Consider the following 20852-nt stretch of genomic DNA (forward strand, 5'->3'; position numbering starts at 1 on the left):
AGGTTTCCCTGGAATTGACACTTAGAAATGTGCTTAACGGTAGTTGTTATACATGTCAGACGATTTTGTTTTGGCTGGACTGTGATAGTGTAACAGTTTTTGGAAAATAGCAAGTCTGGGGTGGCATAGGGATTTTCAGTCCTTAGTTTAGTCTAGTTTTAAAGTGTAGCTGAACTTGGTCTGGTTTAAGATAAAGGTTTCAGAGTCCCAGCACCCCCTGGGGATGGGGGCAATATCAATGTTCAGGCAGCATAGCTTCATCTATAAGCAGTGGACCTGACACTAGAATAATTGATGGCTCTGCTACTATAACTTGGTGTAAACACCACCACAATCTATGTTAACCAAGCAAAAAGTAAAACACACTTGTTATTCATTTTTTACACTTTATTCAGTTTTATTTGAAACACGTCGTGTTGCCATAAAATATCAGCAGACTATTTCTACAAACTGCAAAGAATTACACATCAGTTTTGTTCCAAGGTAAACTAATTATTAAGCTCTCACAAAGAGCACTGGACCTGAAGCTAATGGTTAGAATCCTTCCTAGACTTGTCTGTTATTAAGGCTTTCCAAATGAAGAAGTTCTCTTGGGTATTACAAACACTATAATTATTTAATATTCTGTTGCCCAAGCTTGGGCAATAATAAACTTGATGTTTAAAAATATTTTTTAAACTACTGTAAAGTTGCACTATACTCGCTGAAAATATTTAAAACTTTGACCTTAAGTTTCCCTTATGCTAACTGAATTCACAGTGCTTTACACCCTCATGTACAAAACAGTCATTTAAAACTGCAAAATTGCATCAAATGTAAATTTCGCTTGAATAGCCTTAATGACAAATTTCTTCCATTATAATACAACTACAAATCTTTAAAAGAAAAATTTAAAGTAACAACTGCGAAATAAACATACAATTGCCACCAGGGTCCAGTTGTTCAAAGCCTGATTAAGCTAATCCTGGGTTAACGTGAACTTTGATTCGAGTATATTTACTAATCCATAAGGATTCGTCCAAAAGAATTTGTCCCTAACTTTTGCCTTAGACTTTTCGTTACCACTAGCTTAAAATGAGCCTTTAAAATCATTTTTAATGAGCGAGATGAAAACTTCAGTTAACTTTTAATATTTGTGGATAAGCGTTAATCGGCTTTTGAACAACCCGTCCCTGAAGTCTTTCAATTCATGGGTTCTAACAATTAGCTTTATGGTCAACTTCCATACCTACAAAAATGATATGAGATCACTTTGCAATGCAAATATTAGCAAACATCAGAAAAAGATGATATAAAAACCTGTACAAAGATTCATACTTTAAACAAGTTAATAATTATGATCTTGGTGACAAACCAATAAATTACCAATTGGGAGACATAATGTTTTCCAGAAAGGAAATAAAATTCACTTTGAAAAACAGATGCTTACTCCCAAATGGAACCGTAAATATACCTAGTAAGTCTGTACAATCACAGGCGACCTTAACCCTTTCAATTTCCAAATCAAACCGCGAGTCACACATTGTTAGGACTTTTGAACCTGTAGATTGACTTTTAAAAGTGATTAAAATGAACACTTCTGAGTAAGTATATTTCAGCAGTGCAGTTAAAAAACAAGCAAGTGTTCAACTTTTCAGAACTCAAATCTCTTCACCCTGGCCAAATCCTTCAGTTATCAACACTGATGATAAAACCAAACATTCGTTTCCACTCACCACTGGTGCACCACCAGTTTCTATTTAGAATGTTACAGTATTCATCATTTTAAATCTAGTTTTGAGAATTTAAGAGTAGCTGCAGATCATGACAATATCTGCTGGTCAATGATTGTTCTTACACTTGTTACATTGCCAAGTATTTGAGTAAACAAATATTAATTTCTTTCTCACATTTTATTTTTATAAGAACTTTGGAAGGTTAAGGTTAAAAATTGCAAGCAAAGAACATTTCCTTACTTTTAAAGGAGAACACTGAAGCAATGACAAACTTTAAACAAAACATTCTAAAATTCAACAATACTTGGCGACAGAATTGCGAGTAGAGAAAGATCAAAAGATCAAACATCCAGTATTGGTGGAAAATAACAGAAAATGCATTAAAATCATGAGTGAAGCAAGGGAAAGTACATCAGGGAATTGTGTATATAGAACCTCTTGCCCAGCAAGGAAAATTTCTTGACCAGCAAGAAACTTATAAGTCCTAAACGCATCTTGATAATAACATGCCCTACTTAAAAAACCCTCTTGTTTTCTTATAAAAATTACTGATTACCCTTGCTTTGACAAAAAATATATATATCCACTTGATCTTAATATCTTCCTTGCAAGTAGAAAAAATCTTGGACAGAAAAAGCCGAAGATTTGTGTCATACCAGAAAGTTACTTGACAGCCTTCCCTTAAATTCCTGATGCCCATGTATTAATCTTGAACAAATTGCATTTTCCATGAAACAATTATTCACACTTTGTTAAAAAGCATTTTAACTTCAAGTAAAAATTTGATGAAATAAAATATCAATAACTTTGGCATTTGCCAGTTAAACAACACTAATTTACTTATACCTGGATACATTTATTGGTACATAACATTAACTTTTAACTAACCTTTGTGCTGCATGCCTACCACACTTGACCAGTGTTCAAAAGTTATTGTTTTACTCATTGCATGCCCTTGAAAGTTTTAAAATACCAAATATTAGTAGTTTTTGATTGCATTATAGTAGTTATCAATCAACACGCACCTACCACCTTCAAAAGTCGCATCTTGATGGATTTCAATCAAAGAAAATTAAGCTATTGAGATTAGCTCAAATTGACTAGATTTCATGACAGCAGAGCCAAGAAATTGAGAATTTTACCTTGCTACGAGGAGGTAAAACTTTATTTAAGTTGATTCCCAAGCCAGTTCAAGCCAAAAGAAAAGGTATTTTTGAATTAAAAATTTTTAATTTCACTGCACGTAATAATTTGCTAACTTGTGAATGCATTGCTGATCACGTGCAGTGATTCCAAAATATAGTATCCTCTAAACAATGCTCTTTCTTTTAGATAAACTGGCATGGAAACTAACTGTTGAGGATAAAACTGTCAATTCCTTGGATTTGTTACCTCAAAATCTTGTCGGAATTTAAAATAATTACAACGACTTTTCTCTGATTGACGTATACCAAAATGCAAGTTCATCTCACTGTATCGAAGGCAGTAGGTTGTGTGTTCTTGGTAACCGCTGTAAATCCATGTCATTCGGGATTATGAGTAGATGGAAAGGCCTAAAAGGACACCATCACTGCATATCATGTAAACCAGAACATTGTACATAAAGCTTTTTGCATTCTCTGTTCAGAATACAGTCAATGTGAGAACATGCTTTTATCACCTAGTAAAACTTTCTTATAAAACAGCAGCATGTCAACATAAAAATGAACGAACTTGACCAGTTCAACCACCATCCTGCTCGAATATACACAACTTATTTTGATCAAACCTCAATAAAACATAAGGGATAATGGCATTTATAAAATGATTAATGCAAGTTTAAAACTTCTTTGCTGACAATAATAAATTGTCTCTACATCCAAAGACAAAACTCCAAAATGCCAGTTAAATTTTGCTTGAATATCAGTTCTATTACACCCGACCTCTGATTAAATTTAAAGTAAATGAACAGTCACAAAGGATGCCCTTGATCTAGTCCTCAAGTGCAAAAGTATTGTTTTGTGATAATCAATGCATTAACTTAGTTCCAAAACGCTTCCCATATATTTACATTGTAACTAAAAAAACTTTTGGAAGACCTTAAAGGGGCAAAAAAAAATTTAACGAAACCCACTTGAAGTAAATTAATGTTGACATGCCGTGTCATTACTTAATTAACAATAGTTTATCTGCCTTAACAAAGCTATTTCTTTTGTAATAGACTATATATAGGAAGACCAGATACAATATTGGTATAACCAGCACATTCTAGACTAATCATCTGCATCATCCAACATATGCTGTGTCAACGTTTCAACACTCGTTTCATCTGAATACTTATCTAGTATTGCAAGAACCTTTTCCACATCATCTGGGAAAACTTCGCAAAGCTTTTCGTATGCCTCTATCCTCAGCTTCTCTTTTTCCGCGTCAAAAGAGGAGACCCCGTCTTTTGGACCATCAGCTACATCTCCACACCATCCATCAATGATTGGAGGGGCCCTTGATCTGAAATAGCTATTGCGTTGGCCATTGTAAGGTGTCCTTCCGTAGCCAGGGTGAAACGGACCGTGGCCATACTGATAATGTGGTTGTGGAGGTGCCGGGGGATACTGTGGTTGCTGGTGGGGATGCGGGGGTATCCAGTGATTCATTGGAATTGGAGGAGGCTGGCGGCTTTCGTAAACTGTTGTCGGTCCACTGACTGGAGGATTTGGAGGATAATGGGCTGGGTACTGCTGGTACCCTGGTCCATTGAACATGCGTTGATCTTGCTGCAACATCCAATCACCACTGACAATTGGGCCATCGCTTGGCATTCTTCTTACTGGCATTGGTCCACGCATCATTATTTCAGGGGGCCCTGGTGAGTAGGGTGGCGTATGGTAAGCTTGGACGTGAGGGAGACTGCCGCGTCGTACTAATGGAACACGAGGCACACCTCCACAAGCCTGATCTGGGAAGCATGGGACACTAACAGTACGTTCAAACTGTTCCCGCATCGACTGCACATCAGGAGGTAGCTTCGACGGATATGGCAACGGGTCTGATCTCCTATCACCAATGCCAACTGTCTGGCCTGTACGAAGTGTGGGTGGGAAAACTCTTGCCATCTGAGCTGGAAATTCTCCTTGAGGTGGAAGTGGCAGTGGTTTATGATATTCCAGCGGTGCAGGGGGTAAAGGCCTTTGGTGCTGCTGCCCTTCAGGTGGACAAGGAGGCAGTGGTCTAGAAGGTCTTGAAACTTGGCCATAGGGCACTTCCGGTGGCAAGTGTTCACTGCCAGGTGCAAATGAATCTGCTTCTGTTTTCACTGGATTTCTCTCTGGATGCAGATATTTGCATCTATTCCCATATGTACAGTTGCGCTCGTATGGACACAACTTGCCACACCCCTTCTTCAGAAACTCATCCAGCGTTGGACCATGTCGCCCTAAGGGGTCATCTGGAGGCATGAACTTGTCATCGACAAACGTGTACATAAGCAACCTCTGCTCAATTAACTTCTTCCATTCATGGCTTTCAGCCATCAAGTCTCTGAAGTTATCGTTAGAAACAATCACACCATCAGTCTCTGCAGCGTGCTTTATGATGTACCTGTCATCATAACACTTGATGATGCGACCATTGACAGGTCTGCTTGGCGTCCAGGCCAGAATTCCATCCTCCTCAAGTCTTTTGAGCACTTGTTGGTCAGCAATTGGAGACTCAGGCCGTGAGGATTTGGCACGCCACATTGGTACAAAGACCTTTATGTTGCGGTGGTTTCTCCGTTGAAACCAGTCCACTACGATTCCAATCCCTCTACAGGAAAATACTCTCTGTGTACCATGACTGTAAAGGAAAAAAACAGAAAAGATGTACTATAAACCCTCTCACAGATTATTGCTTTTCTTAACTTATGGGTCCGTGCCAGGATGCATTCCGTGTATGTCTCGCACCAAAGATACGCGAGTTTCGAACTTCCACACCAAGCTGAAGCGCTGCTTGAACACTCTAATTCCTACACAAAGAGAGAAATCTTGGATACTTTTGGGCAAAAACAGTTTGTTTGAACAGTGGAAGTTTTCAAAAGCCTCAGTAATGTTTCGTCACACCATTACACCTGTGAGGTACTCTAAAGCAAGGCATTAAAGAGTTTTAGATCCGAGTTAACCATGACCTGCAAACTGCTGGAGGTCATGTGACCAGTTTTTCACGTCACGTTTGAGGTTTTCGACGTGCATTTCCAACGTGGAGAGGTAGGTTTTCACGTATGTCATTTACCTGACAGCTATTAGCGTATAACCCTTGTTTTATCTCACATAATGATACAAAAATCTTGTGGAGCAAGTCTATCCATTAACAGAGGCACAAATTTGGGCGAAATGCTAAATTTGAAAAATCCTATTGGATCTTGAAAACAAGTGCCATTCATGGATGCATGGCGGCCGTAAATTTGCAAGAAGAACTAAATCAAATTTAGTCTGAACGTCCAACCAGAAATGGGTAACCACAAATTGCGGTTAGAGGTTCACGGTAAACTTGGATCTAAAACTCTCTATTGCCTCCTTACCCCATCTTACGCCAAAAGACCATGATCATGCGCCAGCATGCCAAGCAGATTCAGAAACCCACGCCAAACCCAGGGCTGCAAATAACGGCCGGTCAACGGACAATGTCCCGTCAAAATTGGGTATTGACCAGACAAATCCTTTGATTGCAGGACATCTTGTCCGGTCCTTTAACGACTCGTTCAGAGAAATTTTCATTTTTAACTATTTGATAATCACGAGGGACCACATTCATGTTTCCGCAAGAAAAACAAAAACGAATATAAAACTAGATTGATGATGTGGCGATTGCCAAAGTGTAATATTTAATTATAAGTGATTTTGCCAGATTTACTGTAAAGTAAAATGGACAATTGCGGTTGTATCTTGCATAACCGTTCCACGTACTGAATGCCAGGCTGCCTCTGCAGTAAAGAGTAGTAAAACTATGAACTTGTAATTTTTATTGCCAAATCGACTTGGATTCAGTTGTTTCTTAGCTATAAAAGGATTACTCTGCAAACTGGGTTCACTATCGCCAGAGTTACGACCGTTAAAATTTGACCGGCCAAAAACGAACAGTGTCCGAGCAACAACATGTTTAACCGGACAACGTGACCGGCGCCTGCCCGTTAGTTATTTGCAGCCCTGCAAACCTTATTACATAATTAAAATGCAGCCTGGAGTCTGTGAAATAAAAATTCCTGAAGTGGGATGACACTCAAATGAAAGCAGTGATTTCCTGTTTACTTTGTTGAAGAAGGCAGTTTTTAACTTTTGAGTTTAATAATAAAATTGTATGTGCATGACCATTCAAATGAAAGGTCTTTAGCAGTAACAGCAACATTTTCTTAATAAAAATTATGTATATCAAAATGGTTTTTAAATATTTTTCTTTGTATTTGAAGGGAGAAAAATTCTTCTTGTAGCAGAATGGAGACAAGGAGTCCAACACAGCAATTTTTCAGGATATGACACAATTTCTTTAAATTAATTAGTACAGATAAAAAGCCAATTAAGAGTTGACCTATTGGCCTCCATACACCAAAATTTTCATTTCAGCTATGTTTTATCCCAAGAATTATCCAGTTTCGCTATCAAACTTTTTTTAAAATGCTTGTGGGTAGATAGTTTCCTTCCTAGCAGGTTAAATCTTCAGTACCACACTTTTATAAAGCTGCTACCTCTAGGTCGGTTCCTAAGCGCAAGCTTTTTTTAAACATGTGTAAGAACTAAAAAATTCCGACATTTTTTTGTTTGGAAAATTTCCCAAAACGTCTTCAAGGTTGGGTTTCAGCTAAAATAATACCTCTTTACCCCGGAAAGCTTCCTGTTCTTCAAAAGTGATCAAGCACATTCTCAAGAATTAAAGAAAAATATCTTAATTTTGATGGAATGTAGGCTTAACTCTTGCTCGTGTGAAATCGTAAAAAAAATTTTCACTGAAATAGGGTTACACATGTACACTTGAGAAGTCAGTATGTGTAATGACACAAAAATTTAAGACTTCTCCTTGGAGGTCGGCCAACTATCCTGCTAACCTATTCCACGTTCTTTTTCCGTCGCTATTTCTGTTGAAATTACCCTTTTCCCCAGAAGACTTCCTGATTAATAAATGTCAAAATCGCAAGACTCCAGCTCAAAAAAAAGGCAAACAAATTTTAAGGAACGGAAAACAACCCGACATAACGAACATTCTAGGCACGTATGGCATGACAATGACAGATTCAAAGCTTGTTCCAGTTGAAGTGAGAATCATAATTTACCGGCATGTTTCTTCGGAAGGTTAACTGAAAACAAAATCGACGTTTTGCATGAGAGAAAATGCACGAATTCCATGATTTGTTTTAGTCGCGGGGACGCGAGCACGTGCAACAATTAAAAGTATTCTTTCCGCTATAAAACAACCATGTACACGAACCGATTAATTGATTTAAAGCGATCAATCAAGTTATCAAGTAAGCGAGAACCTTTAAATTGTAGGCAATTGGTGAGCAAACATTTCGGGTAACTTCAATTTTCAAGCGGATATTTAGATCCTACTCGCTTAATCATGCATTCCATTCATACAAAACACACTACGTGTATTTGTGCAAACACAATTGTCGTTCCGTTGAAGTACGCAATTGTTTTCTTCGCGCTGATTTCGCCAAAGATAAGATTTAATGTTTTGCAACAATAAAAATTTCAACCTTACATAGTACGAAGTAAAGAACGTCTCAACCATTAGGGTAGATTAGAATGAAAAATTGCATGCAAGTTACCTCATCGCCACGTTACTGCCGTCGATCACGATAGCTCGGAGGCAGCTAGAATCTTCGGGCGCTGGATGAGGTTTCTCATGGAAGAAAGTCGAAGATCCTTCCTCAAGTTGCTTCACCGATGACTGTGCTTTTAGCAGTTCAGACAGCAAGGAATTTTTGTCTGCTGATGGGCCGAGCTTGCTTAGACCAGCGCTGATAGTCGACTCAGAATATCCGAGCTTTAGGGCAAAGTCCCTCAAGGACTCCTCACTGGCTTCGTGCACTTTTTTTTTCTCCGAAATCTCCGGATTGCTTGTCTTCTCTTTCCCCACGTTTCCTTCATTTCTAGCGACCATTTCGCCAAGCTGCTGGTGTGTTTTTTCGTGGCCGAGGGTCGCACATTTATCGTTTGCTGTGTAAGCACATTCTTCCCTGGTCACTGCCAAGTCTTCGAACCGCGAAATAAGCTCCGAGCTCGAATCTCCAAGATTTAGCTTCTGATGCATCAATGTTTCACCGACAGTAGTGTCTTGTTGAGTGAATAAGTCGCGATTACACTCGTGGTTATTTATCTCAACCACAGACGGGGTTTGTTTTGTCAAAACTCTGTCAAATTGCGACGTGCTATTGTTGTTTTCGTTCAAAACTGCCTCCTCGAGGGAAGAAAGAGCCGGTGAACACGTCGAGCAAACGGCGATGATGTAGTCCTGCGAAGAGAAACGAAGACGTTAATGAATGCAAAATTAAACTTCATACGCTAAAATCAAAGTGAAGGGAGACTAAGGATTCGTTCGCGAACCTTTGCGCGACTGATGTCATGCTCGCTGCCTTCGAGTTTCACCCAGCAACGAAGATTATCTTCTTCTTTGGTCCTCTTAAGCTGGACGTCAAACAGAGAATTGACATGTTTCTCGACTAACTTAAATCTGCTTTGGATTTGTTCCTTTAAAAGGACAAATTCTATGAAATTCTGTACCATTTTTACATGTTCATCATCTGATCCCAACTCCGTCCATGTTGTTTTGCCCCAAGCGCAATCATTCGACTGGCAAAAAGGGCGGGTACAAATGGACTCTTCACCGGAAACGTTGACACTTGTCAATGACGTCATTGATAGCTGAACAACTTCCTTTGCAAACAAAGTACTGTACATAAGGACAATCAGGATGTCCTTAGACATTCGCGCGCTTGCTGTTGTTTTTTAAAAACATTTACTTAACATCAAGGGACAGCAAATACAAGTCAGATTTGCGAATTTTTGGCGCTACGTCTCTCGAGCATATAGTAAACCGGAAATGGCTCTCTATTCCTACAGAAATACCTGTCGTTCTTCGCCCCAAATTTGGGGTGGCATAATCTCCAATTTCAGTTTAGTCACGTCTAAAAAGAATGACGGTTGGCGGGAAATTGAATGCGGGCCAGCTGTAGACATTCCTGGGGTAGACTGTAATTGTTCTTCACATAATGGGTTTGCCCTCAAGCTATAAATTTTGAAACAGCGACAAATCTTATTTTGTTTGTTGGACTTTGTTAATAACAACATTGTTACCGCATGCGTGTACTTGACCCAAAATCTAAATACGACGACAAAAAAAATAGGCACAGAGGACACAACTGCGTGAGTTCAAGTATCGGCGCGACTTTGTCTCAAAATTCATGGATTATTAAATTTCCCCAGTCTGCCTTGCGGATTTTTCGAATAGCTTTCTTTTTACAAGTGGTTTGACGGGAAAATTTTGCGGTCAAAGATACTAAATTGTCAGAGTTTTCAATTGTCTTTAACAACAAAGAGAGGATCGGTTTCCATGAAATGTTTAGGGGGTCAACATGACCTCTGTTTACGGTATACGCTCAAATTAAAAACTTTTAGAAAATATTTTCAAGATACGCCAAACAGTCCCAAACATGTCTGATTATAAAAATTTTGAAATTAACCTAATTGACTCAAAAATATTGTTGAACCTTTTTCAGTTTGCATCGTATAAGGTTGTGATTCTAACTTTTGACTCTGTGCATGAATTCGAAATCCGTAAGTGTAATCATTCAAATGTGAGCTATTGAGTGGTATAAACCTTTCTTGCGGCGTTGTTGGTTTTCAATTTTGCGGCAAAACATAATTTTCAAATTTTTCGGCGGTTTGGCACTTTTCAAAAGGACTAGGGACAGACGCGCGCCCGTGCGACAAAAGATACATGTATTGAACGTACCAGCTGTCCATGGCTTTAGGGCAAAGTATTTGTTTTAAAGAGCAATCATGTTTAAAATTCCAAACAATCAACAGCCTTGACCCGCTTACCATATATTGTCTTTGTTTGAAAACACAACTTTTACTAGGGCAGGCTTAAGTCTCGTTTTCTCAGGAAGGTCTCTATCGCCAAATTTAATCCGTCTACTTTATATTCCATCCGTTTTGGCATTAAGGTCAGTTCTTTTTTTGTCCCGTAAAATCACAAAACCAAAGAAATTTGCCTCGGTAATGCTACTCCTGGTGAAATATTACGAAAGGTGGGTCTAAATTTGGACAAAAGTCCTAAATATGGAAACATTTTTACATGCTTTCTTGCACCGCAGGAGTTCAGTTTTAGCTGTCACTGGTTCGAGGTTTCGTGCTTTTCCACACGGCTCAGAAACTCGTCCAGTCATTTGACTTGTATATTGTCACTTTATTTGTAATATTTCCTTGAAGGTATTAAAGTAGGCGACACAAAGAACAGAGAGATTTAAAATTAAGAAAGCGATTATTTTCTCTAAGCTAGTATTTGTCGTTATTCAGTCATATGAAACATGTCATGCGACTACTCTATCAAAACTGACATTGGGCTAAGTTCTCAGATTTTAACAAACCAAGGGGTCTAAAGCCTAATATCTCCAAATTAATCAGCGATGAAGGAGGATTGTTGCACAATAGGGCGTAAGATAAATACCTTAATCTTGACATTCGGTTTCTGTGGTCATTGTCACCTCTGCATGCACCCTTCTGTACTAAATTGACAAGTTTGAAAATTATGCACGCGAAAGTCCCTTAATTTTATCGTACGTTTTTCCGTTTTCTGGAAAATACTTCTAAATGGATGGAACTTCAAGTGGATTTATTTTCAAATTGAAAGGCTTAAATTTAATCTTTGGGCAGGTTTTCCTGAATGCGTGGCAAAGTCGCTGAAGCGTGTTCATCGTGTATTGACCAGTACTGCATAATGTTACTGCGTAGGACGGCCACAACATCCACGCAAAACATTTCTACCCCATTGCTTTCGTTTATTTATCTTACTACGAATACTCTTATATCTTTTTCAACGTAGTAAGAATGACCAAAATAAGTATTTGTAACTATGGCAACGCCAAAATAATGCGTAAAGGGAACTGGGCCTCGTCATTGGCAAATAATGAACTAACCGAAGTTGACAAAGGAGCTCAAAGGAAAGGCAGGGCTAAGATAAGAACACTGGAGCGGATGTGATAGCGAAAATTCCAGTTGTAAAAAGGAAATAGCCTTGAACTTTCGACAACTTTGTTTACTTTTTTGACACTTTTCGTCACTGTGCACTTAAAGAAAGTTGTTGATCTGTTAACAAGTCAAACCCACATAATTGTTTTTATTGCAAATTAAACACAACTAATAATAATAAAAAAACATAAGCAACTCGGCAGTACAGCTCAGATTAGTGTCGTCCTTTGCGAATGAAAAAAATTTTCAATTGGACAGAAAAAAATGTTTAGTCGTCATTTCAAGAATGTAGTGGGCTTCATCTCTTTCAAATGATATCGCTTCTAAAAACGAGAAGGCGGAGTTTGCTTAAGAAGCTCAAAGTGTCTTGAATCTATTTCAGTGGGCCCCTAAGGCAATTATAATCATCAGCAAAATAACCAAAATCTTAACGAAACTTTTCTTTGGCTTTGAGCGAACTCTCCTCCTTTGTGTTTTGCGGTGTAATCCAGCAAATTAAAATAGGAAATTATATATCCGCTAACCACAACAAAACAAGGCTTTTCGACTAGGAAGGGTATCTACATTTAAGTGATCAAACCGTGCTTATCTCTTTGAACCTAAGTTCTTTGTTTCTAGAGCTTCCTTTCACGGAGTTTTTTTGATTAATAGTTGTGCCTTTTCAAACGGTACCCATCCAAACGTGGAAAATTTGCTAGCCCATTGCTACCATCCACTTCAAGAATCTACCATGCGTGTATTGTAATGCCAACCACAGCCTCTCAAAGAATGCACTAGATTTGAAAAATCTTTTTTTAGGTCATCGTAATAAATGAACAGAATAACTTTGCAATCATTCACGAGACAGAAATATAACTTTCACTAAAATCAGACCTCTTATCTTTTCTTCCTCGGATAGCAATAACACACAGCAGTATACTTTGACCTGTCTGCGATCTTAATCTATCGGTTTGTTTTTTTTTTTTAGTTCAGAGCGTTTGCTAAATTATTTTCATTTTTTAAATTCAGCACTTAAGAGAATTTTGTCCTTCCGAAAATAAAGGAAACCCATTCCCAATATTACGAACGTTCGAAAAAAGGAAAAGGAAAAGCGTTTTTTCGGAAAACGCAGCCGGTCAAGGCAAGCAAAGTATATCAGTCATCATCCTGCAAAAGCCGTCAGTCGGCGGGTTGTTAATTGGGCGAAGGTGAAAGTTGGGCGAACGAGTTGCAAAGCCGCCTGAAGCCGCCCATGGCGTGCTCCACCGCCGGCAAAACTTATATTCACGCGCAGACAATACCGCCAGCTACACATTTTAATCATATCTTATTCAAACCCGTTTTCTTTGTTTTTTATCATCTTTCTTTTTTATATAATATCTTAATGAAACCTATATCTCAATGTTTACGTTCTTTTACCGAGAGAAGACATATCTGTTTTTGCAACAATCAAATCATATTTTCTCAGACTGGCCTGGACTGGGTATTTTGACCAACTGGATTCGTCCCAAGACAAGATCAAAATTGCGTTTTAATCGGATGACAATTGTAATACCTGTGAGAACTTACCTCGCCTTGAAGTAAATGTTGTTCGCGATACCGCGACAGTCTGTAAAAAGAATTTCTGGAATAGGGAGTACCGTTAAGGCGAAATTCAGACTTTTTCTCGACTTGTATGTTTTAAAGCAGCTGATAAATATCTTCAAAATCCAGGAGAATGAGTTCGTTATGCCCGAAAGTTCGTTATTTCCGAGAACGCTGTATTGGAGTTGCCCAACACTCCACATACAAACAAAGCAATAGTTCATGACCTTGGGCACGCGGTATACTGCAGTTGCATCAAGCGTGAAATTTCTACAGAGGTTGAGCTATATATTCAGTCACACCAGACGCGTACGACGAACGTAATTTAGGTGGGGTGAGGGGACAGCTGCAGGATGAAACACCAAGGAACGACGACAACGAAGACATTGACGCAAACGAAAACGCAGTCAATTGAAAATATAAATTCACCTTATCACTTTGAGCACTGCACTCAGTTCTCGATCCTCCCAACTCCTTCAACTTGTACAAAGAGAGGGAGGTATCCAAGAAATAAACACAGTGATGGAAGCGTCATCCAAGTTAACGTTAAGAAAGAGAATCAAATGAATGAAATATATGCGCTCATGTTCTCCATAAATTTGGTTTTTCACGTTGTTGTTTTTCAGGGGCCTAACAGAAATGTACCAAAGTGCATGACGCACGCACAGAGCCATTGTTTTTGCTCTTTAAAAGTATTCCTCGCGTTGTTATTACCGTCCCCATGGTCGTTGTTTAAGTTCCTTAATGTTAGAGTAGGAGGATGATTCGAAGAGGGACGCTTAGTAAATTAAAATTTAAAGGAGATAACGGGAAAGAACCACGCTCATCAATGAGGGCCCTCAAACTTGATCGCATTTAAGGCAAGTCGGGGCTGGGAAGCTGTAAAGCGTCAACGTACGCAGAAACGCTTTTAAAACAGAATCTTCAGTGGTTGGCTAGATTCGCTCGCCCCACAATCCCCCTCCCCCCCCCCCCTCCTGCTCCCCCTCTCCGCCTCCGACGCAGTCTTGCCATTCCTGCACTGATCCCATACCACGAAAGTAAACCTCCAGAAATTAAGTTCATTAGCTCATTATCATTTGAAAGGTCGCTGTTAAGTAGACTTCATCAACAGTCTAAAACACCTTTGCAGATAGAGAACTCTGACCTTTGCGTTAAAGAGCGAGATGACCACAAGACGCCCAATATCGTATTAGTCCTTCAAGCTCGTTATCTCGTCATGGAAAGATTTATCTAATTTTTAAATCTTATCACGACAAGTAAACGAGCGTATTGAAACAAACGAATGGAGACCTGAGTTTAGATGTTTGACCATGCACCCTAACTTCATCATCCTATTGTCTTGATTGTAGAAGCTTGCGGTTCACGTGTCCGAAAAATAGCGTCAATTTGGCGACGGTATTGCATTGAGTCAGTGCGCCGCCATTTATATGGTGCTGATAAATGACCGATATGACTTGGTATTGACCGGATTGCGGTAAGTAAATTGGCTTTCTTAACAAATTATACAGGAACGAAGGATAAATCCGGAGTCATTATGACTGAACTCAGTCAATTACTGTAAACCACAACGACAAGTCTGATCGCAGTTGGGCGTGTCTGCACACAAGCGACTCTCGCACGCGAGCACGCGAAGTTTAACAGTCCAAATTACGCAGGCCGGTTGTTAATAATCTGCTTTAGATGAGACTGATTTGGTGGAAAGGCATCATAAGTATGTCAGCAGGCGAGCCACTATACACGCGCCAGATGCAGCAGATTATAGAATTGAAAGATAAAAAATCTCACTTCACTAGGCTCACGAACATTCGCCCTTTTTAAAGTATGAACTTGTGTTTTGTTTCCCTTTTTTTTTTTACCTTTCTACTTCCCTGTTCTTTTTCACTCTTATCACTTCGTAAGTAACTTTCTAATCGTTTGCACGTATTGCGGCCCTATATTGAGACTGAAAACTGCTGTGAAACACAGCTCCCAGGCGGTCGTAGCTACAATCAAGTAATTTGATGGGGGTGTGGGGGTAGACTGGAGCAACCCCTCAACATCTGTTGATAGATTTTGCGGTAGTAATGCCGCTAGCCGTAATTTTCATAGCTTTACTAAACTGAGAGATCAGTTCAGGCACGGATTGTTTGCACTCATTTGCATGGCGCTCAGACAGTGATCATGAAACTCCAAAGTTTCATACCATACAACGGTGCTGTCGCTAAGCTTAGCAAAAGTGGCTTGAACAATTAAAGTTTAACAGTGTATGTCTTTGTTTGAAAGTTTCATTGTCACGTCACTTTAGGGGCTGTAATTTCTGTTGTGCAAAATCCATTTAGGCACTAGTTCTGTTTATTGTTTGCCGAGTCTGTTTGATAAATTGTTGTGCGGCTTTAAACCATTGAACATTGTTTGAAAAAAAACTGCGTTATAAAAAATAAAGTGTTCACTCAGTGAAGAAGTTTTTGCTTACACAAATGCACTTGGAGGTTCAAATTTATCGCTAGAAATAAGCTTCAAATCAGTCTACATTAATTCTAGTTTCAAAAACTCTGTGATGGGAGGGGTGAGGCTTGAGTGCCCCCACCATGGGAGAAACAGTTGTTATTTTTGTCAGCTCAACCGTTGTCATGCATCTTTAATTTCTGACCATTTCTAGCTCTCATCCTCAGTGCTAACATTCGGCTAATAAAAAATATCATCCTTTAGTGAGCACCTCATTCCGTCAGGTATTTTTCGTGGTCTTGTATTTTTACCATTAATTATCACCTTACCGATGAACTTCTAGATTTGATAACAATGTATAGTATGAAATATTCACCTGTCCGGTCGACTTTCCCTCAGTCCTTGAACTCAGTAAGTCTTCCTTCGACTGAGTGGAGGATTCGGTTACAGGAAACTTCATTTCTCAAGCTTCAACCGTGCAAAACGCTACGGAATCGGGACAATCTGAGCCTGGGCAGATGCGAGCTGTGTCAGAAGAAAAAGCAACTGTTTGAAGTTGTGGTCGTCAATGCCGTCTCTTTATGGTTCAAATCCGATGCTCTTGTGCACTACTTAGGGCACGCTTTTCGTCTAGCGGTTAACCATACCCGGCCCGTGTTCTAACAATTGAAATGCTAAACTTTGCACTTTAATTGGCAAAACGCTCGAAATACATTAGTGATCTCACGGACTCACGAGTCACAGCAATGTCTCGTGAACGATCAGATATTAGAAGGTTTATATTAGTTTGAGTGGAATTTTTCTTGCGGTCAGGTGAGGTATCCTGTTTACAACATTACAGGGAGGCAATATCAAGCTATCCGCGGCGAGGATAATAATTATTTTACTGCCAAGAGTTACAAAAAGTTAACCTGCGAAATTGAAACAAATCGCACGTTTATAACAATTTTGAGAAACAAAAAATCACAGAAAAGCAACGCTCAACAGTTTTTGCATGTTAAGATTTTCGTTAAAAATTTTCTGACGCTGCATGTCTGTTTCGACGTTTGAAAAGGTTATTTTTGTAAACTGACTCAGAACTGCCCGCAGAATAAATGAATGCACGACTTTATTATATGGATTGCGGAATTACGACCAATTACGTAGCCTACCGAACCAGACAATTTTGGAGGGAATTCGCACTGAAAGCATTTCCAAACATCCGCATTTTTAAGAAAAATCTCACTGAAGAATTTTTTCGTAATGAAATCTAAAGGTGGATTTCCACTGTCGCGTAACTAGTTTTACGTCCGTATAGATGTACATCGGACTAACTTTTATACGTACGTAAACAAAATAACAAACGACGTATGAACGACTTACGTAAAAGTAAAAAGCGGTAATGTCTAATGAGCGCTGTTCAACACATCGCTTGCTACTTATTTGCGTACGCAAACCAGCTAAATTTACGTCTGTACGCACATGAAATTTAAGCAACAGTGAAAATTCACCTTTAGACAACGTCAACACGGCAGTTCGCCTAGCGCGTGATTCACCGCAAAACGGATGCTAAATTGACAAAGCTTTATCCTAATTGCCGCCATTTCTCTGCTATAGGGGAAAGTGGGGTATTCACTCTTATTTTCTAAGTCATGATTTTTTTTAGTCTGACGCGATCTTATGAATTTTTGGGGCAAATGCCGATTAACGAAAGCCTGTTAAGGAAGGAAATTTTACTTTTTATTCAGTCGTAAAGAAAGTTAGGGAACATTATCCGGGTTGTCTGCGGGTAACAAGATATCAACTGTAACGGTTCACTTGCGAAGGAAACGATAGCAATGAATTATAATGACTCCTTAGAAACAATGACAGACGACGGAAAACAAAATTGTGAAGTTTAGATAATTTTAATGAACTTCTAAACAAAATCTTAATGTGATGAGCTCTGTCGTTTCTGAATACTCGTGGCAAGGTGTATTTGAAGCAGAATTACTATTAAACCCGGGTATTAAAATAACAGATACTCCGGCAAAGGTTTTCCATTGCAGTTTTGATTGGCAAACATTACAGGAGTCGACTTCATGTTTAAATTTCGAAATTAAGTAACTTGACCAGAATAACAAGCGATACAGCCTGTTTTCAGTATGTAGTTGTTGTAGTTACAGGAGGAAACCATATAATTATAATACCTATTTTTTCCTGAAAAATGTCGGGAGAATTTACGTGGTCAGATGGATGATCAGACTGATACCACTGTAGATTTAACTCTCCAACTTGAATTCGTCTACGACCGGTTTTGCCTTAAGCTTTGTCGCCAGCACTTGCAGCAAGTAATCAGACCGCAGAATATCTTTCTTTTTACTTCGGCAAGGCGCTTCAATCGGATCCGAATTCGCTGTACATCTGAACTGGACATCGATCGACAAGATCTGCAAGATCAACTTGCATGTTTTGAACAGCCGCTACTTTAAGTAACTGAACGACTTTTTTCCTCCGTAATCTTTGCTAAAGGAAATTGCGGCTGCGAATGTTTTTCTTCACCTTAAAGCTACCCGGGTCATATCATTCGCAAAAGTTGACTTCAGTCCAAAACTCTCAGCTATTTACGCCCATTTTACGCGTGTTCGGCTTCGATCAACAAATTAGAGCCTATTTGTGAGTTTTGTCAATTTAGTTCCGTAGAGTCATTGAGCATAAAACCAATAAGACAGCCCTCGGTATGGGTCACTTACCTGCAAATCTTCTGCAACGAGATAGAACAAGAACGGGAATAACAGAAGCGGCGGGTGCGCGCGTTAATGAAATATAAACAATATGAGCTGTGACTTCATCGCCTAAAATAGTCCGAATTTCCATCAAACAATGGAAGCCTTGTAAAATCCAGTGTGGGGGATGTTTTTCTCAAATGTTAATTCCTGGTCCTTTTCATTAACGTCGCGGGCATGTCATGTCATCTGACACGACCACAGAAATAGAGCAATTAATATAGTTTCCGGATTTTTGCCAACTTTTTCGCCCATTGTTGTTTGAACCAAGGGCGGAAACTTTGCGGTTCTGTGTTCTGAGGTAATCTTAACATGTTGATTGCGTATCAAATTTTTGCGGACAGACCTGCTAATCCTCTCTACAGCTGTACAAATGTTTTGGAAGCATGCATAGGTTGTTTTTTAACGTTCATTTGATATAATTACTCGCCTTAAACAGCTGTTAGTATAAGCCTTTGATTGATTTTGGAAGTGATATTTTACGGAACGATGGGTTTTAGCCCGCTCCGCTTGTCCAAAGATAATTAATGGCCGTTTAAAAGAGCGATTTTAAAATTGTCGATGGAGTTCATTAGGCTGTTTAGCATGCAATTCGCCTGATGCCGTGTAGTCTAGGCTACTAAATGCACGAATTTTGTCAAAAGGACAGCTATAAATGAGCGACAGTTAAAGTCAAGTTACTTCTGATAACTGTTTCGTTTTGTCCTTTTGTACTACTGTAAAGGTCTCTAAAAACAAACACCCTTTTTCATAAGATTTATCTCGTCGCGACATCGTGTCGTACCTTCATTGTTCTGCTTTTGGAAGTTCATTTTTCCAAAATGAAAGGATGGTCTTTAAGTCTTTTGTTTAATTGTTAAAGACTTGATTGAGTAAATGTTTAATTGGCACTCTTTGAAAATATGTTTGACGATCTGGAGACGAAAAACAATGGTGTGCGGTCAAGGAACCACTAGTTATTATAAAGAATAGAATGACAGGTCTCACCTCTTGTGTGGTTCGGTATAAAAACTAGCACAGAAGAGGTCTTTTCCAGTTTTATTTGTTCAGGTTAGGCTTAAGAAAGATAATCACAACTCACTCCCACCAACCGTTCAATAGACCATTCAGAATAAGCAAAGCAAGCTCTACAAGCTCACGTAAGGCTACACCAATACTGCCAATACTGACGGAAATATGACGAGATATAGGTGAATCAAATATATATAAGCTGACCAAAATCGAGTTATTTGCGACAATAGGACGCCTTTAAATAAACTGAAGCAATTTACAAGCTTCCATTATCAAAGAAGTTATTGTTTGGAGGTGAATGTTTACCCAAAACAGGACCGCCCAATGTTGGCTTTCGAACAGCTAATTGATCCGTACAGCACTCGGATTATCTTGGGCATGAAACAATAGCAAGTGTTTTTGGTCATACGTGCAGTACAGACAGCTGTCAATGGAAGTGAAGAGTGGGTTAATGGCCGCTAAATGCCAGCTGCCTGCCCGATTATTTGGTTGAGTAAAAGTACCAAAGTTGATTTATTTTGACACTATCCAAGATAACATTTGTGTGTTTCAGTAATACTTAACAAATAAAAAAGGTATCGTGCGATTTGATTGCGATAAAAATCAAAACAAGAACCGATTGTTTTTGCTAGTATTGTAAAACTAAAAATAATTTTTAAGTGGACCTTTCCTACATACGTTTTACGAAGTGATGTGTGTTTTGATATTCCGGCCGAAAAGGATCAATTTTTAGTTAACGTGATGCACGACTGAAAATTTTGAAAACGTTTGAATCGTGCTGCACCACTGCTCGACGCGCGTTTGGGAAAAGTTACTTTCGCTCTGCATGGCTCTGTCCAGTTAATTTGAAACTGAACGCGCTTCTCTTTTTGACCGAGTTAGTGTAGACAGGGCATCCAGTCATCACCAAGTCAATTCACTTTAAGTTTAAAATAGCAACCTTGTGGACGGACTGCGCACTTTGACTGAGAGCTTCAAACAGAGAAAACCCGCCTTGCCTGCGATGCGCGCGGCATATTTCCAGAGTTGCTCTTTTCCGCACACTGCTACTACTGTCTTGTTTCTACAGTCAGTAACGGCACGACACAAAAGGTCTAACTGACTTTAGACCACAGAGAGTAACTCTAGCGCTCTAAAATAGAAATGGACGTTGTCTTCGTTAAATATCGTTTAATTAAACGTTATATTGTATT

The 20852-nt window shown here is 39.1% G+C and overlaps 1 protein-coding gene across 2 annotated transcripts; it reads right to left on the reverse strand.

Annotated features, from left to right (window-relative positions):
• Positions 1-366: 366 nt before the first annotated feature.
• On the reverse strand, positions 367-16434 carry LOC146483550 (uncharacterized). 2 transcript variants are annotated; one of them, XM_085105724.1, is made up of 3 exons: positions 16281-16434; positions 8491-9176; positions 367-5528 (listed from the first exon to the last, which is right to left on the reverse strand). In XM_085105724.1, the coding sequence occupies exons 1-3, from the start codon at positions 16362-16364 to the stop codon at positions 3968-3970; spliced, it is 2331 nt and encodes a 776-aa protein (XP_084961850.1). In that variant the 5' UTR covers positions 16365-16434; the 3' UTR covers positions 367-3967. The 2 variants fall into 2 exon arrangements, with proteins under 2 accessions (XP_084961850.1, XP_084961849.1); XM_085105723.1 differs by lacking the exon at positions 16281-16434 and adding an exon at positions 9269-9530.
• Between the last annotated feature and the right edge of the window lie 4418 nt (positions 16435-20852).

Source organism: Pavona decussata, unplaced genomic scaffold, assembly GCF_977016875.1.
Source record: "Pavona decussata unplaced genomic scaffold, jaPavDecu1.1 SCAFFOLD_38, whole genome shotgun sequence".
NCBI classification, from domain to species: Eukaryota; Metazoa; Cnidaria; class Anthozoa; order Scleractinia; family Agariciidae; genus Pavona; species Pavona decussata.

Excerpts from the sequence above, each read along its gene's own strand:
- LOC146483550 (XM_085105723.1), bottom strand. The coding sequence starts at position 9,448 with ATGGTACAGAATTTCATAGAATTTGTCCTTTTAAAGGAACAAATCCAA. Across the intron at positions 9,177-9,268 it reads ATGACATCAGTCGCGCAAAG|GACTACATCATCGCCGTTTG; the intron begins GTTCGCGAACGA and ends TTCTCTTCGCAG. Across the intron at positions 5,529-8,490 it reads GGCAGTAACGTGGCGATGAG|TCATGGTACACAGAGAGTAT; the intron begins GTAACTTGCATG and ends TTTCCTTTACAG.